A 24,677-nucleotide genomic window follows, 5' to 3' on the forward strand; every position below is an offset into this window, starting at 1 on the left:
TACTTTTGCTAATTTCATCGATCCTTCTGGAATAATCAAGATTATTCTTTACTTCGACAAGACCCCACTTAGTCACGTCTTTACCATTTACTCCTTTCTTTTCGAGTTGTTTACTCCTAAGTAGAGCCCTTTTTCGTCATTGAACTTTTCTTAGCGTGTACTCTTTTTATGGTCTTCCTTTTTTTATTTATAAGCTTAACAACTAGATTCTCGTACTTCACTCTCAAAGTTATAACTAAAATCATCGAAAGTGTTCACATTTGCTACTTTACTTTTTCTCTCTCAAGTTACAGAATGGATCGTGGGAACTACCGACGTGGTGGCGGTCATGATAACGCCGGCAGAGGTGGAGGTAACCGTGGTCGAGGACAAGGCCGTGGTGGTGGAAGGGGTGAGCCTCAGATCGGAGGTGGAAGGGGTGGGACCCACATCGGTGGTGGGTCCCAAATGGGTCAGCCTCCACAGCAATGGGGGAATCAGCCGAGGGGATCGGGTCAATACCAGATTCGTGGTGGGGCTCCGCAAAATCAACCGGGTCAAAACTATCCGGTTAATCAGAATCCGGGTCGTGGTGGTACTTGGGTAAACCAACCGGTTCAACGTGGTGGTGGTGGTGGGGGTAGCGCTTGGCCACGGCCACAACAGCAGGGTAGTGGCGTTCCAAACACTACTTGGCCCCGACCACCACCGCAGCAACAGGGTAGTGGTAGTGGAGTTGCTAATGCTTGGGCCCGGCCACCGCCGCAGAGGAGTCAGCAGCATGGTGGTGGAAATCAGCAGCAGGTTGTGGATCGTTCTCCTCCTCAATCTTCTGGTATTAACTCAACCTTGTTTTCTTGTTATTATTATTGTTATCTATTTTCTTTGTTTTATACTAATTATCTACTGCAAGTTAATATATGGATATGCAATTTTTTTAACTTTTAACAATTTTGAATATATTAACTTTCAATTTAAAATATCTTATTAGTATAATTTAATTTAACTTTAATAATTAATTAAATTGATCGTTGAAAATCGCAACATTCCCGATCAAAAGGGATAAAAGGAGTAGTAGTTTTAGCACACGTGTGGCTCACCTTATTTTTAATAAATTCATTAGAAAAATAAAGTTCTATGGAAAAAACATGCCTGTGCAGTGAGTAATAGAATGCAACTTAGATTGAATCTTTAAAAGTATATTAAGAAATACCAAATGAGGGGCGTATTCTAATGTTTAGAATTGATTCCTCTTTAAGCAATCTATTGTAAATTAGTAGCTTAGTTGGTTAACTATTCCAACTCCGACCTTGTTGACGAGGATTTGATTCACCATATTGTAATTATAATTATTTCTCATTTTCCCTTCTCCGACCCATTTTTTTTAAAACTATTAATTTTGAGATTCAATTACTAGTTAGCAAACTTTCAATAAGGTCACAAATGGAATAAAACATACACATTCTTCTTTAAACTTTTATAATACTAGCAATATAGTAAAAATACATAATAAATGCATAATTTCGCTTGCCCATTTTTTCCTCCAACCAATAAAAAATTAATAGTTTTTTCATTGAGTCACATTAAAGCATAAATCAAATAGTACAATGATGATATAAGTGCTTCATTATTTGAAATATATGATGAAAAGATAATCTTGACCTTGAGTAGGGCATTAATTCATGAAACTAAAAAGATCAATTTATATAGATTAAGATGGAGGAATACCAAAATATATTTTAAAGTTTTAGATTAAGTAGTTGGAGGTTATGAGTTTGGATAGTGTGAGAGTTCTGAATATCTAAGAACAACTATTGAATAGCTAATTAGATAGCATGAGTTATGAAAGTAAATGTTTAAAACAAATGAAGGAGGACAATAATACTCCATTTTCAGAATAATATTTTTGTAAGGGATAAGATGAAAATGTAACATGTTTTATTTTCTATCCAATTTTGAGAAGGTTATTTTTTTTAAAGAAGGTTCTATTTTCTATCTAATTGGTTCTACAGTTATAATGATCCCATCTTATAGACTTTACTTGAAAATCATTCACTTAGATAGGGGTTTATTTAAGATCTATTAAAAGCTTATTAATAAATATGATGATGGTAGAGATGCTTCTTCTTCTTCCAATTCAAAGAATATCAAAGGTTGAAAAATAATAATTGTTCTTTATCCTCGAAAAACTAATTGTTCTTTAAATAAAGAACAAAAAGAATATTATATTAAGTTTGTTATAAAAGATTATACAAAGTGCAAAACAAAAAAGTACAAGAAGATCACAATATTGATGTTGTTAAACAATATTCATAATTCAATTTTTGACTTCACACCTTTGCAATTTTAGCATTTAGTATATATAGTTGAATATAATATGATATCATTACTATTCAGTAATATTTAACTAATTAGGTGTTCCATAATATTATGATTTAGTATCGAGTTAACTTTGCACTTTGGAGCTTCCCACTTTGAATATGAATAATGAACGAATAATGATAATGTGTGCGTGTGTGTTTCTATGTATACACACACGTATTCACATATATATACATATTATCTTATTTTGTTTTGTTTCAGTTTTAAAATAATTATTTTTCATCTACAAGTGCTTATTATGGAGCAGACCTGGATTATCTTTTTGTTTTCACCCTCTTAATTTGGAGAATCTTGATATCTGCTTTCATCTAGGAAAAAACTAGACTATTTTGAATAATGGTATTTATTGGTTTGTATTTGGCTTTGTTCTTCAGCTACATTGGTCATACTGTTTTAATAAGTACTCATCAGTTTTGAGGCTTCTTCTTGTGTTACTAATGTGTTGGGGATTTGATATAACCAACAAAAGTTCGAAATCCGTTAGTTGTGGTGGTTTGACTCATTTTTCTTTCTAGCTCACAAGTTTGGCATAATACATAAATGTGCCCTTTAATTTGGCTTCAAATTACATTTATGCTCTTCAACTTTGGATATGCACACATAGACATTTAAACTTGTATAAAGTTGAACAAATTGACACACATGTCCCACATGTCATCCTACATGTCATTTTTTGTCCTACTTGTATTGTTCCATGTAGGATTCATGTGTTTATTTATCTAAAAGTTGGATAGTTAAAGTGTCGATTTTTGCATTAGGAAAGTTGGAGGTCAAAATTAAAATTTGAATCCAAGTTTAGGGTCCAATAACTGTATCTTTAGTTTTCTGCAAATAACATATTATGTCATAAATGATTTATTCCTACGTTGCGTGTTCTTTCATTTTATTGGTGCACAAGTACACCAATGTTAAATGCGCTGTATTTTTGTGGGCAGATCCTGTTCAAGTTGATCTGGGGTCCCTGAAAATTACAGATCAGAGTCCATCATCTCGACAAGAAAGTTCCAAGGAAAAACGTGTACCTATTGCACGACCTGATACTGGAAAAATTGCTGTCAAGTCAATTGCGCTGCTTGCTAATCATTTTCCTGTTAGATTTAATCCCCAGTCTACCATTATGCATTATGATGTGGATATTCAACAGAGGGCTGATGGGAATCGGCCTGTGAAGAAGCTAACAAACAAGTCTGTTCTCCATATGATAAGAGAAAAGCTGTGTGCGGATGACCCTACACGATTTCCCCTAGATAAAACTGCATATGACGGTAAGAAGAACATTTTCAGTGCTGTTCAACTTCCTACTGGGTGTTTTGCTGTGAACTGGTCTGACGGGGAAGATGCTAGGTTACGCTCTTATGACATTACCATCAAGCTTGTTGCTGAATTAAAACTTTGCAAGTTGAAAGAATATTTGAGTGGAAGCCTATCACATATTCCTCGTGATATACTACAAGGAATGGAGTTGGTTATGAAAGAAAATCCTACTAGGTGCAGGACTTCTGTAGGTCGTTGTTTCTACTCTAATGAGCACCTGCCCGACCATGACTTTCGTTTTGGTGTTGCTGCATATAGAGGTTTTCAACAGAGCCTAAAGCCTACAAAAGGAGGGCTTGCGTTGTGCTTAGATTACTCGGTCTTGGCACTCCGGAAACCAATGCCAGTGCTAGACTTTCTGAAGGAATATTTAGGAGAATCTAACGAAAATACCTTCAGGAACAACATTCGAGCTGCAAAGGGTGCATTGGTTGGTTTGAAAGTCAGGGTAATTCATCGTCGTACAAGCCAGAAGTTTCTTATTAAGCAGCTAACTGACTGCAAGACTCGTGAAATTACTTTTCCCCTTGAAGATCCCGAAGGCATAAATCCCCCGAGGGATGTTCTTCTTGTTGACTACTTCAGGGATAAATATCAGCGCGAGATTCAGTTCAAGGATTTTCCTTCATTAGATATTGGAAAAGGTAATAAGAAAAACTATGTCCCGATGGAATTCTGTGTCTTGGTTGAGGGACAACGGTATCCCAAGGAGGATTTGGATAAAGATACTGCCTTGTTTCTGAAGAACATATCACTAGCTCGACCCCAAGATAGAAGGCAGGCAATTTGTGAAATGGTACGGGCTGGAGATGGGCCGTGCGGGTATGTGAATTCCTTAAATTTTGTCTTATTCATCTGAGATTTTGTTGTTTCCTCTTGAATTTCTTCTTTTTGACAAGAAGTATGTGGTTTTTGATACATGTGTCAGTTATTGGTGGATTTGAGTTTTTAAGCTGATGAATCAGTCTATGCTGCCTTAGTATGAATGATTTTGGTTGATCAATTTGTGGGGTTTGTTTATTTTTAAATGAAAGATTTATGGGGTTTTGTGGAACTAGAGAGATGACTTGCATCTACAATCGAAAGAGAAGAAAACAAAAAAAGCTAGATTTTATGTGAAATATCAGGAGGTTTGTTTCTGTTTGTGATTTTATTGTCTTTCATGTGTGTTATGGAATTGATTGTGGATGTGATATATTTTCTGTTATACTTGTGCTATCTTCTCTGGAAATTTCAAAGTTTTCTACTCAGCAATCTCTTCTCTGTTAGACATTATCATTAGAATTCGAATGGTATTTTATGGTAAGCTGCCTTTTGGGCTCTTCCTATGTCTGTCTTGCTATCGTTGTGTCTGTTCCAGATTTCAAGGGCTTGTTCTTCTTGATGTTGTTGTCATTTGAGTCGAGAGTCTTTCGTAGACAGCCTCTCTACCTCCACGAGATAGTGGTGTTAGGTCTGTGTACGACTCCACCTTCCTTAAACTCCATTTATGGAATGTATTGTTGTTTGAATCATGAATTTGTTGGTAGATATACTGATACAAGTTTTTAGCATTTTTTGTTAGAGACTTTCATTTTTCCTTCTAAGTTTCAATTGATTATTGCAGGGCTGTCACCCGCAATTTTGATATTGGAGTTGATAGGAACATGACCCGTGTTCCGGGTCGTATTCTTCCTCCCCCTGATTTGAAGCTAGGCGGTCAAAATCGACTTCCTGTGAATGATAAATGCCAGTGGAACCTTGTTGGGAAATCTGTGGTGGAAGGCAAGGCGCTTCAGCGATGGGCTTTGATAGATTTTAGCGCTCAGGATCGCAAACCCTTCTTTAGGCTACGAGTTGATGAATTTGTCTTCAGATTGAAAGATCGGTGCAGAAAATTGAGTATTAATATGGAAGAACCTGCTGTAGTACATTTCACTGACATGCATGTACTCTCTGAAGTTGGCAAGGTTCATAAACTTCTCGATGGTGTGGTTAATGCAGCTAAACGGGAAATCAATGGTAAACTTCAAATGATAGTTTGTGTTATGACATCAAAGCATAATGGGTACAAATATCTTAAATGGGTATCTGAGACACAAATTGGCGTAGTAACCCAGTGTTGCTTGTCTACTAATGCCAACAAGGGACAGGATCAATATCTTGCAAACCTGTGTATGAAGATCAATGCAAAACTTGGGGGCAGCAATATGGAACTTATGGATAGACTCCCTAATTTTGGAAGAGAAGACAATGTCATGTTCATTGGAGCTGATGTTAATCATCCTGCTGCAAAGAATGTGACATGTCCATCCATAGCAGCCGTTGTTGCCACCGTCAACTGGCCAGCTGCTAATAGATATGCTGCTAGAGTTTGTCCTCAGGTTCACAGGACTGAGAAGATTCTAGAGTTTGGAAAGATGTGTGCAGACCTAGTTCATACTTATAAGGAAATCAACTCTGTTAAACCAAACAAAATTGTTGTTTTCCGTGATGGTGTGAGTGAGGGTCAGTTTGATATGGTACTCAACGAAGAGTTGCTTGATTTGGCGAAGGCTATATACGACAGTAACTATCAACCAGCAATTACTCTTGTTGTGGCTCAGAAGAGACACCATACACGGCTATTTCCTGAGGGTGGCCCTGCCAATGTGCCTCCTGGTACTGTTGTGGATACAATAATTGTTCATCCCTCTGATTTTGACTTCTATCTTTGCAGCCACTTTGGAGGGTTGGGTACCAGCAAGCCAACTCACTATCATGTTCTATGGGATGATAATGGTTTCAATTCTGACAGCTTACAAAAGCTTATATACAACATGTGTTTCACTTTTGCGCGGTGCACTAAACCTGTCTCACTTGTTCCACCAGTTTACTATGCAGACCTTGTTGCTTATAGGGGACGGATGTTTCAAGAGGTGCTTATGGAGATGAACTCTCCTAGCTCTGCAACTTCATCTTCTCCAACTGCCTCATTTCAACAAAAATTTTATGATTTGCACTCTGATTTGCAGAACGTAATGTTTTTCGTCTGATGCCACCTTGTTGATCTCCTTCACCATTCCCACACTGGGGAGGGAGATACGGTTGTCTACATTTTGGAGATGCCCATTTCCAAACGCATTTGAACCTCCTTTCCGTTGGACATTGCAAAGGAGTTTGTGCGTGAATCTAATGGGGTTTCATGCTTCTTTTACTTTTCTATTGTGTGAGTTTAATCATTGACGTTTGATTGTGTTTTATCTGCTTTGGGGGGTCTCTGGAGGCCACTCCCAAATATGTCTACTGCTTAAATTGTGTGATGTTTTGTATTATGTATTTCTGAGACGTGTCTTAATATTAATATATTTGTGTTTGAGCTATTTGATGTCTATCTATCACTCATTCAATGTTATTGCATTTTCTCACTTCATGATGAATGATGATAGTGTCTTTTCGATATTTGGTCTTTTTACATCCAATTATGATGGTGTCATCTACTTTAATACTTGTGATCGTTTTGAAGTTTTGACATTATATATGTAAATGTACTTACTAGAAATAGACTTTGAAGAGGAGTAATTGGAAAGAATTTTAATTTTTAAAATACTATGTATCTCAAAGTTTGTAATTTGCTACAAGATAGAAGTAGTGACAAATAAACACGGTAAAATTAGTAGGGATGTATTAATAATCAAACAAAAGGATTGTAAAATGAGAATTGAGGAGAAGAGATGAGTGATTCACTACTTTATAGAGAAGACGAGAGTTTCAAATAAATCTGACAAACCTAAAGTTTGAACTATCTAGTCTAATCTAATCTCACGAGGAGTAGAGGAGGCACAAGACAAATTTATTCATCGATTCTCTTCTTATTTTTATGTATCTGGTAGAAAATATATATATATAATAGTGACGTACGTCTAATTATGTAATTTCTGTTCGAAACATCTTCAAATAACTTTCCAAAACAAGGCAAAAAGGTTTTATAGTCTTAAAAATAAGGCAAGTCACTTGGGGTGTGCAATTATCGATTTAAACAATAAATCGAAGCAAAAAAACACTACTTGCTAAAAGAAAAAACGAAGTGTAGAGGGAAGATTCAAATAAATCAGACAACCTACAAATAAACTTGTCTAATGTAACTAAAATCTAATAAAAAGCTCTTTTATTCTAACTAAAATTGTCCCCTTCTTTATATTAATTAAATCTTTAATTTAAGTAATTCTTTTTAAATATAATATAATATTTAAAAAAAATATATAAATATATAACATTTTCATCTCAAACTATTAATATTTTAATTTTCATCATTTTAATATAATTAAATATTATTAATTTTTACTATAAGAATACATAAAACTAAAATGAAAAATATAATTTAAAAATAAATTATATAATATAATAATTTAAATATAAGATAAATAAATGATTTGAGGGTATTTAATATTGAGGGTTAGAATTTTTTTTAAAAAAATATGTTAAGAGGTTTTATAGTCTTAAAAAGGGGCAAGTCACCTTATATTATTTGGCCAAATAAGGTAAGTTAACTTAGGTGTTTTGGCCAAATAAGACATATCCATTTCCTATTTATTTATTTTTTTGGTTAAAACTTTCTTTAACAATTTTACTCTATTGGGTTGTTTTAAATATTTTTATAGTAATTCGTAATTCTGATTAAAAATATGTCATATTTATTAATAAGGATCATAATAGATGAAAAAGACCTGTCATATTTATTTAGAGATTTTGATATGATATTTATTTATAAAAGAAAATCTCATAATGTAAATTTAAATAGTCAAAACATTGATAAAAACACTAAATATCACGTGAAAAATAAAAATAATATCAAATTCAATGAATTAAAATGGATAATATACATGCACTATCCGTTAACTTGAAATATAATTAATATGGAAGAAAAGTGAACATATCCTAATTAGAATAGGAATAAAAATTTATCTGATTTAATAGGGAAATAACTTATAGCGCTAATTCTGATAGTTAAAACCTCAATAGAAACATCTAATACAGCATGAAAAATAAAAAATATCTAATACCATGAATCAAGCGAATAATATATAGAAACTATCATGAACTTAAAATATTATTCATATGAAAAAAAGCGAGCATATCCTATTAGAAGTATGAATTAAATTCTTCTTTGAATTAATATGGAAAGAGACTTGAAATACATCATATTTGTAATATGAATCAAAATCAATATGATTTGTGATGATGTAATGAGGTCGATTTATTCTTTATCAAAGATCTCAAATTCAAGTTTTTAATATAAAAAATCATATCTAGACAATTAAAAACCGAGTGAGAAACAAAATAGAAAAACAAAAAATTTCTCCATATAGATGAAAAATAAATATGATATAATTTTAATTGCAGCGAGAAGCGGATGCTCTTCCACTATATAAATGGTCACCCCATGAAATAATAAAAAAAAACAAGCATCAAAAACTCCTTTTCAGGTACTTAAAATTTTATTTTCATATTTATTAGTTTAAAGTAAATATTAGTAGAAGTAAATTATTTTTGAAAGCTTTTATATTTTTCATTACATGTTCTTTCTTTTTCACTTAATCGATTTTTTTCCTCCGTTTTCATAGGAAATGCAAATTGTAAAGTCAACAATAAGTAAATCTAAGTATATATCATTTAAGCTGGTTTAATCTCCTCCAACACTGGTGACATTCTAAAGTTTTGACATTATAATATAATAATAATAATTATTATGTGTACTTTTATCCATACAATTGTTTAATACCCAAACTACCCTCAACCCCAATTTTTTATTTTAACTAAGAAACTATTCAAATTGGTTGGTTGTCAATATTGGAAAATATTTCTTTTTCGTCATTTAACTATGCTTAGCAAAAACTAAAGACGGAATACCTTAATAGCCCTACTTGTGAATAAATATTCATTAAGTCATTTATATTATGACATGTTTTTATTAAGGGTTTAATATACATAATAAAGTGTTCTTATAAGATATTTTTAATTCGAATTTTTTAGAAAAGTTTTTGTATGTATTCAAAAGCTTCCAATTCGAATTTTAGAAAAGTTTTTGTATGTATTCAAAAGCTTCCATTAGATAAGTTAATGACATAAAATTGTCTCCTTTGACCTTTGTTTATACACTAATCAACATTATTTGGAACATGCATGAGGTTTTCCTCGTTATTGAGGTTAATGCATACTATTAAGTAGTTAGTTTATCTATGTAATAGAAATTTGAGGACAAGCATAAGGATTTTCCCAAAATATGAGTCAGAAGTGTATACAACTTCATCTTCAATCGTCATATTTTGAATGTTTCAAGAGAAATTTCATGACAAGTTTAAGACCAAAATTAAAAGAATTTATAGTTGCTAATTAACTTTCTCTGTTTCTATTACTGAAGTTACAAAATGGACCGTGGAAACTACCAACGTGGTGGCGGCGACAACACCGGCAGGGGCAGAGGTAACCGTGGTCGGGGTGGAAGGGGTGGGACCCATGTCGGTGGTGGAAGGGGTGGGCCCCAAATGGGTTCATTTCATCAGCCTCCACAGCAATGGGGGAATCAGCCAAGGGGGTCGGGTCAATATCAGTTTCGTGGAGCTCCGCCGGGTCGTGGTGGTACTTGGGTCAACCAACCGGTCCAACGTGGTGGTGGTAACGCTTGGCAACGGCCACAACAGCAGGGTAGTGGTGTTCCAATCACTGCTTGGGCCCGACCACCACCGCAGCAGCCACAGCAACAGGGTAGTGGTGGTGGAGTTGCTACTGCTTGGGCCCGGCCGCCGCCGCCGCCACAGGAGGTTGTGGATCGTCCTCAATCTTCTGGTATTAACTCATACCTTTGCTTTCTTCTTCATTATTATTATAATCTATTTTCTTTATTTCTTACTAATTGAAATGCAATCCTTAAAATTAATTCCTTTTAAGCAAATTATTAGTTGACTGACTATTTAAACTTTTATTTTATCGATAATAGTGAATAGGATTTGATTTCTTCATTTTTTTGAATATAATAAATAGAATATCGTTTGACAAATGATCAATGGAGAAATATAATGAGAGGTGGAGGCCTAAAATGATATTATTATATAAATTATAAACATACAAGTAATAAATTGATAAATTATGATGGGTTAACAAGAATAAAATAACACATATGAGTAGTTATTTTATTATAAAGAATTAATATATAATTTTAATATATTTCTGTATTTGTGTGGGCAGATCCTGTTCATGTTGATATGGGGTCCCTGAAAATTACAGAAGCGAGTTCATCAGAAAGTTCTAAGGAAAAACGTGTACCAGTCGCACGACCTGATACTGGAAAAAATTGTGTAAAGCAAATTGAGCTGCTGGCTAATCATTTTGTTGTTGCATTTGATCCCCACTCTACCATTATGCATTATGATGTGAATATTCAACAACAGGCTGATGAGAATCGGCCTGTGAAGAATCTAACAAACAAGTCTGTTCTCCATATGATAAGAGCAAAGCTGTGCGAGGGATAACCCTATTCGATTTCCCCTAGATAATACTGCATATGACGGTAACAAGAACATTTTCAGTGCTGTTCAACTTCCTACTGGGTGTTTTGCTGTGAACTGGTCTGACGGGGAAGATTTTAAGTCACGCACTTATGACATTACCATCAACCTTGTTGCTGAATTACAACTTAGGAAGCTGGAACAATATTTGAGTGGAAACCTTTCGTATACTCCTCGTGATATACTGCAAGGAATGGATTTGTTTATGAAAGATAATCCTTCTAGACACAGGATTTCTGTAGGTCGTTGTTTCTACTCTAAGAATCCTCATAAAGACTTTAGATTCGGGGCTGCTGCATATAAAGGTTTTCAGCAGAGCTTAAAGCCTACAGAAGCAGGGTTGGCGTTGTGCTTAGATTACTCAGTTTTGGCACTCCGGAAACCAATGTCAGTGCTAAACTATCTGAGGAACTATTTTCAAATACCTAAAGAAGATATTTTCAGGTACAACCATCAAGCTGCACATGATGCATTAAAGGGTTTGAAAGTCACAGTAAATCATCGTCGTACAAGCCAGAAGTTTGTTATTAAGAAGCTAACGGATCGCAAAACTAGTGAAATTACTTTCCCCCTTGAAGATCCAGAAGGCAAAGATCCCCCAAGGGATGTTCTTCTTGTTGAATACTTCAGGGATAAATATCAGCGGGAGATTCAGTTCAAGGATTTTCCTTCATTAGATGTTGGAAAAGGTAGTAAGATAAACTATGTCCCAATGGAATTCTGTGTCTTGGTTGAGGGACAACGGTTTCCTAAGGAGGAGTTGGACAAGGCATCTGCTATGTTTTTGAAGAACATGTCATTAGCTCAACCCAACGAGAGAAAGGAGGCAACTTGTGAAATGGTAAAGGCTGAAGATGGGCCGTGCGGGTATGTGAATTCCTTAAATATGTGTTATGCTTTCTCTTGAATTCCTTCTTTCCGGCTAGAAAATAAAAAAAAAAACTACTACTACATGTGATGAAATATCATGGATTTAATATCTCTGCTTTTATGTGTGGTTTTCTTGGCTCGCATGTTTGTTATGGCTTCATTTATGGAGCTTGCACATTTTGTTGAAATAGTAGTTAGTAGTTTATCTTCTAATTTTTGTTGTATTTTTAAATGAGAAATTTATGAATGGTAATTCTTAGTAAGCTGCCTTTTTGCCTCATCCTATGGTTGTCTTGCTAGCTGGGTCCCGTTATAGATTTTGAGGGCTTGATGTTTTCATTTGAGCAAGGCTCTTTCGGAACAACTTCTCTATCTCCATGAAGTAATGGTAAGGTCTTGCGGGATCTAACTTGGTATGTTGTTGTATGCATCATGAGTTTGTTGATGATATACTGATATATGTAATTCGCATCTTTTGTTTTTCCTTGTAATTTTCAATTGTTTATTGTAGGGCTATCACCGATAATTTTGGGATCAAAGTTGATAAGAACATGACCGGTGTTGTCGGTCGTGTTCTTCCTCCCCCTGATTTGAAGCTAGGCGGTCAAAGTCCACTTCGTGTGAATGATAAGTGCCAGTGGAACCTTGTTGGGAAATCTGTGGTGGAAGGCAAGGCACTTCAACGATGGGCTTTGATAGATTTTAGCTCTAAGGAACGCAACTGGCTAAGAGTTGACGAGTTTGTCATCGGATTGAGAGATCGGTGCAGCAAATTGAGTATTAATATGGAAGGACCTGCTGAAGTACATTTGACTGACATGCATGAACTCTCTGAAGTTGGCAAGGTTGAAAAACTTCTCAATTTTGTGGTTGATGCAGCTAAACGGAAAATCAATGGTAAACTTCAAATGATAGTTTGTGTTATGACATCAAAGCATAATGGGTACAAATATCTTAAATGGGTATCTGAGACAAAAATCGGCGTGGTAACCCAGTGTTGCTTGTCTACTAATGCCAACAAGGGACAGGATCAGTATCTTGCAAACCTCTGTATGAAGATTAATGCAAAACTTGGGGGCAGCAATATGGAACTTATGCAAAGACTCCCTAATTTTAGAAATGGAGACAATGTCATGTTCATCGGAGCTGATGTTAATCATCCTACTTCCCGGGATGCTGACAAATATCCATCCATAGCAGCCGTTGTTGCCACCATTAACTGGCCAGCTGCTAATAGATATGCTGCTAGAGTTTGTCCTCAGAAACACAGGACTGAGAAGATTCTAGAGTTTGGAAAGATGTGTGCAGACCTAGTTCGTACTTATGAGGAACTCAACTCTGTTAAACCAAACAAAATTGTTGTTTTCCGTGATGGTGTGAGTGGGAGTCAATTTGATATGGTACTCAACGAAGAGTTGAATGATTTGGTAAAAGATATATACGATCGTTACAAGTATAAACCTGAAATCACTCTTGTTGTGGCTCAGAAAAGACACCATACGCGACTATTTCCTAGGGAGGGAAATGTGCCTCCAGGTACTGTTGTGGATACGCAAATTGTTCATCCATTTGATTTTGACTTCTATCTTTGCAGCCACTTTGGACAGTTGGGTACTAGCAAGGCAACTCACTATCATGTTCTATGGGATGAGAATGGTTTCAATTCTGACAGCTTACAACGTCTTATATACAACATGTGCTTCACTTTTGCGCGATGCACTAAACCTGTCTCACTTGTTCCACCAGTTTACTACGCAGACCTTGTTGCTTACAGGGGACGGATGTTCCAGGAGGTGGTTATGGAGATGAACGCTTCTAGCTCTACAACTTCACCTGCCTCATTTGAACAAAGATTTTATAATTTGCAGCCTGATTTGCAGAACATTATGTTTTTTGTCTGATGGCACACTTTTTTTACCACACTGGGGAAGAGATGATTGTCTACATTTTGGAGAGTTTCTAATGGGATTTCATGCTTCTTTTATTCTCTATGCATTGATGTCTTAATGGTTTGATTATGTTTTAATAATTTTACTTTTACATGTCCCGTATTATGTATTCCCAGTCAAGTTGTTAATAAATTTGTGTTCATGTCTCTCTCTCTCTGTTATTCAATGTGATAACATTTTCTCACTTTCTGTTTTTCCCTTACTGAAAAAAAAAAAAAAAAAAAAACTTGAGAGACCTTAATATAATATTATACCATCAAGTCACTAAAACTATCCGCAAGCAACATCCAAAAAAAAAAGAGGTTTTATAATCTTATAAACAACCTTAGGCCAAATACGATTTATAATTTCATTTTTTTTTGTGTTAATTATCTCATGTACAATTTTACTCCATTTGTATTTTTATAATAATATGTATATAATTCTAATAGATAAGTATGTCATATTTATTAAAACAAGGATCATGATATATGGATAAGATATCCTCATTTTTATTTGAAGTTTTTTGATATAAAAATATATTATAGAAATTCGAAAAAGTAAAGCTTTGTTGACAACATTCCTTAGTACATAAAAAATAAAAATAAAATTAAACGGATAATATATCAATACTATCCTGAATTTGAAATATAATTAATCTGGAAGAGAAGTGCACATATGCTATTAGGAATATGAATAAAATTCTCACCGAAATTAACATGATAAGACACTAGAAAACTTCCTATTTAGAATATGAACTCTTAGTATTTTAGAGAAATTTTTTATTTGAAGAATTATTATAGTGAACAATAAAAAATTTCTTTGTCAGGTACTTAAAACTTTAGTTTTTTATTTAGTCTACAACCCCAAATACTTGCATTTAATTGCATGTAAATCATATTTGAGAGTTTTTATATCTTTCATTACATGTTATTGATATTATCTTTATCAATTTTTCCCAATTGTGATAAAAAAAATGCAAATTACAAAGTCAACAAATGAATAAATCAAGTACAATATCAAATTAAGATGGGTATAATCTCCTTTAATACTTGTGATCATTTTTTTTTAAGTTTTGACATTATATATAAAAATAGTTATTTGAAATAGACTTTGAGGAGAAGTAATTGGAAAGAATTAGTACGTCATAATTGAAGCAAAAATTAAATTTGCTTAGCAAAAGAATACAAAGGATTAAAATCTTAATTTAGCAATAACTTAGGGATTAAAATCTTAATTTAGCAATAACTTAGGGATCCCAACTTCAATTATTCCTTTTAGGGTTCCTTATTCCATTTTATATTATACCATATTTAATTAAACGCCAATGATCTGATACAATAAAATGATTTTAGTAAACTCTCTTTTGTCATAATTTCATCATAGTTCAAATTTCCCTCTAAGGTTGTAGTAGTAATAATAATAATAATAATAAAGTAGCCATCAAATCTAACTTCAAACATTTGGTTAACATTATAAACACTATTTAAAAAAGGTATAATTCAAATTTTATAAATAAGAAGTAAACACACAAAAAAAAATTTAAATGTACTCAAATAAAGTCATACTATATTAGTATTGTTTAAACAAATGTAATACTATATTTAAATAAATCGTATTATTTTTCAAAATTATGCAATGTCACACATGAATAAAAATCGTAAGAAAAACATGAAGTAGAACTAGATGAATAAAAATTAATATAAGTAAAAATAAAATCAGAAAAAATGAGATTTTTTATAATTTAACAATGGAATGGGTAATTATTTTTCCGTTGCAGCGTTTTACAGTGTCACTGACAAGTCGAGTACGTAGTCGTTGTATTTGTTCACCAGTAACCACTTTTTCCCCACTAACTTCATCCAAATGATTAAATACCAAAACTACCCTCAACCCCAAAAGTTTGGAAGACAAAGACACCGAATAATTTTGTGGTTTATTTAACAAACCTTATAGGGACTAAAAGGTCAATTGCATGCATGAATTCATCCGCTCACTTTTTCCTGCAATCGTCCTTTTTTCGTCTCTGTCGATACGATATATAGTGTATTTATTTAAGCTCAATCAACTTCATCATTCTCAACGCAAAAACTTTACAAGAATTTACAGTTGCTAGTTTTCTTTCTCTCTTACTTAAAAAATACTCGCAAATGGACCGTGGAAACAACAACGGACGTGGTGGAGACCGTAAACGTGGTCGTAATTCTGATCGTGTTCCTGGTCACAATGAACAGAGACAAGGCCCTGCTCGTGGTTACTACGACCCGAGCCAATACCGTGCTCGTGCTTACTACGAAGAGGAACAAGGCCGTGCTCGTGGTCAGCACGAAGAGGAACAAGGCCGTGCTCGTGTTCAGCACGAACAGGAACAAGGCCGTGGACGTGGTCGTGGTGGAAGGGATGCGTTTCAGATGGGTTCATCTTCATCTAACCAGCCCAGGCCATCGGATCAGCATCAGTTTACTGAGACTGTGGCTCCGGAAAATCAGCTGGTTAGTCAGACTCCGGTAGCTACTGGTATGAATTGGCTCAATGCTGCCAGAAAAGGTGCTGGTACTGCTTCACCACCGCCACAACAACAACAAAAGGGTAGAGTATTATTTAGCATTGAACTGGAATTTTTTACAGCATTAAAGAATTAATTGAAGTTGTATTTTTCAGAGATTGAACTAGCGTTTTGGTTAAAAGTTTAAAATTCATATACAGGTGTTTCTGTATATTTGTTTTCAAATACATGAGTAATTATCATGTGCAGACCTGTATTTTCTTTTTTATTAGCTCACTGCAAATGGAGTAACATATATATTATGCATGTCAACATTGATTATTTCTTAAAATGCACTGTACTATTTTTGTGGGCAGATGCTCCAGTTCTTCTGGGGAAAATAACTCTGAAGGATTCAAAAAAACGTGAACCTATGGGACGACCTGATGGTGGAAACACTTCTGACGAGTCTGTTAGCCTGCATGCTAATCACTTTCCTGTTGATTTTAATGACGGAACTATCATTTTGCATTATGATGTGGATGTACAAAAGGTTGATGGGGATCAGCCTGGGAAGTCAGTAACAGACAGGTTTGATCTCCGTAAGATAAGAGAAAAGTGGTTGATGGATAAGCCTGCTGAATTTCCTTGTGATAAAACTGCATATGACGGTATTAGAAACATTTACAGTGCTGTTGATCTTCCTGCTAAGCCTTTAACTGTGAACTGCTCTGTTGAGGATGATGCTAAGGAATACAAGTACATACTTACCTTCAAGCTTGTTGCTCAATTACAACTTGACAACGTGACTGAATATTTGAGACGAAGCCTCCAGAATATTATTCCTCGTGATGTACTGCAAGGAATGGATTTGGTTATGAAAGAAAATCCTAGGAGGTGCAGGATTTCTGTAGGTCGTTGTTTCTACTCTAACAGTGCTCGCACATCTTTTAATGGCGGGGTTGCTGCACGTAAAGGTTTTCAGCAGAGCCTAAAGCTAACATCTGAAGGTCTTGCGTTGTGCTTAGATTACTCAGAACTCTTGGTAATCCCGGAACAAATTCCAGTGATAGAATTTCTTGAGAATTATTATGGGAAAAATATAGACGACATTTTCAAGTATACAAGAGCAGGTGCAAGTGATTTATTGGTTGGTCTGAAAGTCAAAGTAACTCATCGTCCTAACAAGCAGAAGTTTGTCATCAAGGAGCTACTTCCAGGAGAAACTCGTACTGTTAAATTTAAACTTCAAGATACGGGAGAGGAGGTTTTGCTTGTTGACTACTTCGATAAAAATTATACCCCTAAAATTAAGAACAGGCATTTACCTTCACTAAATATTGGAAAAGGTGATAAGGACAACTATGTCCCGATGGAATTCTGTGACTTGGTTGAGGGACAACGATTTCCTAAGGATCTTTTGAAAACAACCTCCCTTGAACCCAAAACGAGAAGGGATTTAATACGTGAGACGGTACTGGCTAAAGATGGGCCGCGCATGTATGTGAAATTCCTTAAATTTCTTTTGTATCTTATGTGTTTTCTTCTGAGATTTTGATGCTTCCTCTTGTTAAATGTGCGGCGGTCTATGGGTTGGTTTTCTTTCGTTATAGAGTATATACATTTCATAAAGTGTAGGTGGATATTGATACACTTATGTTGCAATCTATGTATTTCATTTCTAATCTTCTGTTTGGGTTTCTTTCCTTGCTTTTTATTTAGTTTAGATCGTCAATTTATTCACTGTCATCATGAACTTATTGATGATAAACCTGTTAGCATTACAATATTTTTTTCAATTGATTATTGCAGGACTATTCCCGATAATTTTAAGATTCGTGTTGATGACAACATGACCCAAATTTCGGGTCGTATTCTTCCTGTCCCTGTTTTGAAGCTAGGCGGTCAAAATCCACCACCTAATTTGAATTATAAGACATGCCAGTGGAATCTTGTTGGGAAATCTGTGGTGGAAGGCAAGGCACTTCAACGATGGGCTTTGATAGATTTTAGCTCTAAGGGATGCAGGGATTCCTTGAAGCTACAAGTTGATGAATTTGTCGTGAAATTGAAAGATCGGTGCACGCAATTGAGTATTAATATGGACATCCCTGCTGTAGTACATTTAACTGACATGAATGAGCTCTCTACTGTTGGCAAGGTTGAAAATCTCCTCAAAGTTGTGACTGATGCAGCTGAAAAAAAATTACAGGGTAAACTTCAAATGATACTTTGTGTTATGACATCAAAGCATAATGGGTACAAGTATCTTAAGTGGGTATCTGAGACAAAAATTGGCATTGTAACCCAATGTTGCTTGTCTTCTAATGCCAACAAGGGACATAATCAATATATTGTCAACCTCTGTATGAAGATTAATGCAAAACTTGGGGGCAGCAATATGGAACTTATGGAAAGACTCCCAAATTTCAGAAGTGATGACAATGTCATGTTCATTGGAGCTGATGTTAATCATCCTGCTGGCAAGGATGCTGACAAATATCCATCCATAGCAGCTGTTGTTGCCACCATCAACTGGCCGGCTGCTAATAAATATGCCGCTAGAGTTTCTCCACAGAAATCCAGGACTGAAAAGATTATAGAGTTTGGGAAAATGTGTAAAGACCTAGTTCTTACTTATGAGAAACGCAACTCTGTTAAACCAAACAAAATTGTTGTTTTCCGTGATGGTGTGAGTGACAGTCAGTTTGATATGGTACTCAACGAAGAGTTGACTGATCTGGCTAACGCTATATACGAAAGTAATAAGTATCAACCAGCAATCACTCTTGTTGTGGCTCAGAAGAGACACCATACACGACTATTTCCTAAGGAGGGAAATGTGTCTCCGGGTACTGTTGTGGATACACAAATTGTTCATCCATCTGGTTTTGACTTCTATCTTTGCAGCCACTATGGACAGTTGGGTACTAGCAAGGCAACTCACTATCATGTTCTATATGATGATAATGGCTTCATATCTGTCGATTTACAACGTCTTATATACAACATGTGCTTCACTTTTGCACGGTGCACTAAACCTGTTTCACTTGTTCCACCAGTTTACTATGCAGACCTTGTTGCTTACAGGGGACGGATGTTCCAAGAGGTGCTTATGGAGATGAAATCTCCTAGGTCTACGACTTCATCCTCTGAAGCTTCATCGTCATCATCTTCACCAATTGACTCATTTGCACAAGAATTTTATGATTTGCACCATGATTTGAAGGACATAATGTTTTTCGTTTGATGACAGTCCGGTTCGCTCTTTGATCTCTTTCACCATTCCCACACTGGGGAGGAGATGGTTGTCTACATTTTGGAGATGCCCTTTTCATCGGAGTTTCTAATGGGATTTCATGCTTCTTTTATTTCCTGTGTCATAATGGTTTTATTTACTTTGGGGGTGTCTGGAGCTGGAGGCCACTGCCCAGTATGTCTACTTAAATTGTGTGATGCTTTCTAATATGTATCGTGAGAGAAAAAGTTGAATTTCGTTTAATGTACTTGTTTTTGAGCTACTACTAGTCTCTATATTCAATGTGGTTTGCGTTCTGTCTTTCCTTTTGGGAACCTTTTACAGCAGTATCGTCAAATTCCAAAATCGAGATTACTAAGGCTATACACGCAAGAGGACTTTTTGGTTCTTATGGTACTCATGCGTATTTAACTATGAGATTTCAAACCATTTGGAACATAATATGCAGAAAAGTTACAGTAGAAATATTGACAGAAGTTATTTACATTACAGCATAGAAGTAGCTCATCCCACTTGTGCAAAAATAGAAGGATATTTCTATGTAAGGATGTGAAGTAGATCAAACTGATATGTGATTGACTGAGCCTTGAATCATACGTTTTGTATCGTAACTCAGTTCAATATACTTAATATTCTTAGTTTCATGGATTCGATTCTTACTGATCTATGCTTTTTATTAAAAATTTTGAACAAGAAAAACAAACTGAACTGTGCTAAATACTCTCAAGGAACAGAGTTCTATGTTTTCTCCCCATATAATCTTGAAAACCTCACTTTACAATGTTGTTCTCAGTTTTGCATCAAGTGTTATAGAGACATGGTAATTTCTGTTTTTGTATATTGAAGAATTAGAGGCATTATCTGTGTCCATAGTCTTTGGCAATACTTGCTTCGCAATCGACTGAAGCTATTTATGAATTACTCAAGAATGAAGAAGAAGATGTATCGCGGTTGAGAAATAGCCTCACTTATAACTAAAATTATCTCCAAGAAAGACTAATATATAGACAACCTGTGCTTAGCTTCATCGACATGTACAAGGTAGAATGACTAAACAAAAATAACCAAATTGTTAAGGTACATTAAGCTGCTGATGATGCCTTGAGCTGCTTGAAATAATTGAAACAAGCTCCTTTGCTGTCCATGTTACTTCTGAGAGTTGATGCAGATCATTTATGAGCTCTTTATCCAATGGAGACAATTTTGCCAAATAATCTGAAAAAAGTAGTAGACCAAAACTCTGTGAAAGTAGTTCAAAATGTGCTTCTTTTTTTTTGTGATAAAGTTTAATTAGGTATTATGGAAGTAGTAACAACTTAAATTTTCTCTTAATGGTAGAGCATACAATTTTATAGTATAGCTTGCAAAATCCCATACCTGAATTGTTTGCCAGTTTGAGTAATGAAAGTGAAGCAAGAACTCTTTCCTCTATAGCATTATTGTACTTCAATAACTTTATCAGCTCGGGGATCAGCTCCGAATAAACTAAAGACTGAACTCCTTTGTCCTCAATGAAACAGAAAAAATTGCTCATCCAGGTGACAGTAACTAGGCTTGCTCTTCCTAAACATGGAATTCCATTGGCTATTGAATCTACAAGACCAGATAACAGCCTCTTGTTTCCACTGTTTAGCAACACTATTGCTGTTTTCCTTTGCCAATTTCTTGTTGCCTCCTCCTCTTCATTCTGAAACTTAGTTGAAGGACTAGGTGAATTCGAGTTCTCGTTAAAGTTCAACAGGAAAAATAGGGTCATGAGAAGGGGAATTTACCAAGTTTGTATGACTGTTAAGGATGAAGTTTTTGCCAAGATATGAATCCCCAGCGTTTTCGTCATAGCCTGCTTCTTTTAACAGACATTGCTCCACTACTGGCTCTCCAGCATAGGAAAAACAACTCCCTAGTATAAGTAGAGCTCTGGCTGATTGTACTTGGACTTTTTCATTGAATACTTGACAGTTCAAGGCTTTTATTATTTCTTCAATTACTTCTTCTCTATACACACTGCACTCGTTCGGATCTCCCTGCAGCATGACTGCAGCTAAATGAGGATTCCTTCTGAATTATTCATTGAATCGGATAGGACTATAAAGGAAACAGACTTACCAAAAGATCAAGCTGTAACAATATGGCAGAGATAACGGGGCGTTCTTCTTGTTGAGCTCTTTGGAGATAGAGTAGCAAAATGTGCAAGGCGTTCACCATTCCCCATCCACTTAGTAGTCCGCGTAAGAATTCTATTCTTTGAATTTGCCTGTAACATCATGCAAAATTACTTGTTCATTTAGATGCAAGAAAAAGAAGTAGATTGCATAAGAGAGCTTAACAAGAAAATCTCACTTATCGATGCAGAGAAGATCGGTGAGAAGTGCAAAAACATGTCCTCGAGTGTTGTGCTGGTTCTGAAGCAATAGAAGGGGAAGAAGACAATCTTTATTCAAGTTCTTGGCCAGGTAATGCCTGCAGCTTCCATCAGATTGAACACAATAGTACATAACTGAAGCCACTTTACTCTTTTCTGAGACATTTCCTGTTTCAACTCGTCTGAGCAACAAGCTCAATCCCCCTAGTGAAATGACTTGCCTACAATTTTCAAAATTCTTGTCCTCATCAAAACCAGTAAGAAGTTGATCGAGCAAGTAATATGCTGCCTCTTGAGGACTACGTTGAACCGTGAATAATGTCTGCAACTGATCTGCAAATTCCAATACTCGAAGTACTAATGGAATCCACTCAATTGATATCATCTGTTTCGCCTTTGGCTGCACTAGGTAAAGCAGAATTGCAGCCTTGAGAAACAGGCTGCTACTTCTCAATAGTCTCAAGAAAATATCAAGCTGTGAATCTGAGTTCAGAATGATTTGTCCATTCGTCTCTTTCCTAGTGACTAGTTCTGCTAAGATTGAGATGGCTAGTTCCAAGATCTCATCATCTTCGGATGCAAATAAAACGTTCACTATTCCTTCAATCACTGGTGTTGTGGACAATCTCTTTACAGTCTCAAGATCTCCATGAGAATCAAGCCAAGATTTTGCCACCAAACGGATTGCCAGTTCACACTCACTTAAGCTATCTGAGGAGCAAATCGCGAAGATAGCTCTACTTAGATCATTTGAAACAGAAGGAATTATTTCTTCTTCCTTTCTGATGGAAACACTGCCAATCTTACTGTTTCCTTCTCTCAAGCACTCCACAGGCTCACTTTGACAACTGAAATACGGGAAGCGGTCTGATTTTTTATGAGTATGATCCCATTGATCATGTTTTGGAGTTCTATTACTTTGACTCGATGATCTTCGATGAACCACAGTTTTTTTCTGTCAAAATCAAGAATCTAATTAGAAATCTCATCATACCCTTTCAAGAATCAACAAAAGATAATATGTAAAAGTCACTCACTGGACTGTAATTGCTTTGCTTAAAGTCATCTCCAATGGATAAAATCTTCTCTTTTTCGTCCTCCTCATAGTCCCAAATTCCATTTCTTGCATCATCCATGGATTTCCTCTCCGTAATTGGGCCAAAAACAGCACGATATCTTCAGGATAACGAAAAAAACTTTGAAGCTCAAAACTATCCAAGGAAGCATATTACATAAAAAAGAACAGTTCTACCATGAAACTTACAATGAATTGTTCTTGACGGAGGAATTGGAAGTGACAGAATCCATGGAACGTCTTCTTGAAGTTGAGTATCCAACTTTAGAAGGCAAAGGAACAGAAGGAACAGCAGGGGCTTGGGCACCAACCTTGAGCCATTGTTTATAGTAGAGAGCAAACTTTGTTGTACCAATATCAACATGGTCATTATAGAGCTTGTTTAAGACCTTCATGTGCTTCTCCTTTTCAGCATAATCCGAACTCGATAGAACTTCCAATTCTTGTGTATGCCAAATCTTTAGATGAAGAAGGTGCGGAAGAAACAAATGCTCCCAAAGCTCAGGAAGCAAGTGTGTCCGAGCAATACATGGCGAATCAACAAACACCTGAAGGAGATGCCTTGCTGCAATCCTATCATTTTTTTCGAGCTTGTAGACGATAGATAAGTAGAGCTGTGCACAAGCAGAGAGATTAGAATTGGGAATTCCACAAGTTGAGGCATTTCCAGAGTTATTGGAATTCAAAGATGCCACAATTGTCAATAGCCTAATAGAATATTGCAATGACTTGACTTTAACTTCCCTTTTAGTATCACCAATACTATCAACTAATCTCTCTATACTCTCAATAGCCAATTCTATATCAGCAAAAATCCCATCCTTCTTTCTCACAAAACAAGCATAACATTTCTCCTTTATAGCTTTGCGAAAATCTTTATCCCTCGAATATTGTCCTACAAAGCCAGCAAGTATAGAAATCACTGCTCTTATAGCAATTTCATCAATAGCAGGCTCATCTCTTCTTGTAATGTTTCCTCCAACATGAGTATGAGTGGACTTAACATTCGATTTTTGTGACGAATGAACAGAAGAAGTAGTAGTAGTCGAAAAGGGTCTACGAGATTTAGTCTTGGAGAAATCCAGCGATGATGATCTTCTGTCATGGCAAATGTAAATAGGCAGAGCAATGTTGTTTGAGTCTTCTCTGTCTTTGAACTTAACTTTTCTATGAGTTTTTTTAGTCTTTTCAAAACCTTCATCAGCTAGTAATTCTTGAAGAGAAGCCATTGGAATAAAAAAGATAATTGGATTGTGAACAAATGGTGCAGTGACATTCTTTCTTGACTTCACAAGATAAACAGAGAGAGAAGACTAGGAGTGGTTGATAAAAGCCATAGAAATGAAGACAACAACCAATGGGCTGGTTTTCCAATAACTTTGTTAACTTCTACTGGGCAATAACAATTACATCCTTCGTTACAATGAGTTTGTTTGTCTGTCTTACTTTTTCTTTTTTAACTCGTTTAGTAAAATGTTTTTTTTCTTTATAAAATTCTTC

General features: G+C 35.4%; 4 protein-coding genes across 4 annotated transcripts; 3 read left to right on the forward strand and 1 right to left on the reverse strand.

Moving 5' to 3' along the window:
- The first annotated feature begins 277 nt into the window (after positions 1-277).
- On the forward strand, positions 278-7,016 carry AGO2A (argonaute 2A). The gene is made up of 3 exons (NM_001279306.2): positions 278-814; positions 3,297-4,497; positions 5,282-7,016. Exons 1-3 carry the CDS (start codon positions 295-297, stop codon positions 6,687-6,689), a joined length of 3,129 nt encoding a protein of 1,042 aa, NP_001266235.2. The 5' UTR covers positions 278-294; the 3' UTR covers positions 6,690-7,016.
- A 2,783-nt stretch (positions 7,017-9,799) lies between these two features.
- Positions 9,800-14,165, forward strand: LOC101248264 (protein argonaute 2-like). The gene is given in 4 exon segments (XM_010318699.4): positions 9,800-10,479; positions 10,879-11,153; positions 11,155-12,065; positions 12,580-14,165. Coding segments are annotated over 4 exon segments (2,994 nt in total). The 5' UTR covers positions 9,800-10,061; the 3' UTR covers positions 13,970-14,165.
- Positions 14,166-16,063: 1,898 nt separating this feature from the next.
- Positions 16,064-20,002, forward strand: AGO3 (Argonaute 3). Its single transcript, NM_001287791.1, is given in 3 exon segments — positions 16,064-16,585; positions 16,859-17,981; positions 18,294-20,002. Coding segments are annotated over 3 exon segments (3,000 nt in total). The 5' UTR covers positions 16,064-16,146; the 3' UTR covers positions 19,732-20,002.
- A 689-nt stretch (positions 20,003-20,691) lies between these two features.
- LOC101248542 (putative E3 ubiquitin-protein ligase LIN) lies at positions 20,692-24,677 on the reverse strand. The gene is made up of 7 exons (XM_004233161.5): positions 23,367-24,677; positions 23,140-23,278; positions 22,081-23,057; positions 21,847-21,994; positions 21,513-21,764; positions 21,118-21,427; positions 20,692-20,955 (listed from the first exon to the last, which is right to left on the reverse strand). Exons 1-7 carry the CDS (start codon positions 24,404-24,406, stop codon positions 20,813-20,815), a joined length of 3,009 nt encoding a protein of 1,002 aa, XP_004233209.1. The 5' UTR covers positions 24,407-24,677; the 3' UTR covers positions 20,692-20,812.

This window comes from Solanum lycopersicum, chromosome 2 (genome assembly GCF_036512215.1).
Source record: "Solanum lycopersicum chromosome 2, SLM_r2.1".
In the NCBI taxonomy this organism is placed as follows: Eukaryota; Viridiplantae; Streptophyta; class Magnoliopsida; order Solanales; family Solanaceae; genus Solanum; species Solanum lycopersicum.

Excerpts from the sequence above, each read along its gene's own strand:
- AGO2A (NM_001279306.2), top strand. The coding sequence starts at position 295 with ATGGATCGTGGGAACTACCGACGTGGTGGCGGTCATGATAACGCCGGC. Across the intron at positions 815-3,296 it reads TTCTCCTCCTCAATCTTCTG|ATCCTGTTCAAGTTGATCTG; the intron begins GTATTAACTCAA and ends TTTTGTGGGCAG. Across the intron at positions 4,498-5,281 it reads GCTGGAGATGGGCCGTGCGG|GGCTGTCACCCGCAATTTTG; the intron begins GTATGTGAATTC and ends TGATTATTGCAG.
- LOC101248542 (XM_004233161.5), bottom strand. The coding sequence starts at position 24,406 with ATGGCTTCTCTTCAAGAATTACTAGCTGATGAAGGTTTTGAAAAGACT. Across the intron at positions 23,279-23,366 it reads TCCGTCAAGAACAATTCATT|ATATCGTGCTGTTTTTGGCC; the intron begins GTAAGTTTCATG and ends GTTATCCTGAAG. Across the intron at positions 21,765-21,846 it reads TGTTACAGCTTGATCTTTTG|GGAGATCCGAACGAGTGCAG; the intron begins GTAAGTCTGTTT and ends GTCATGCTGCAG.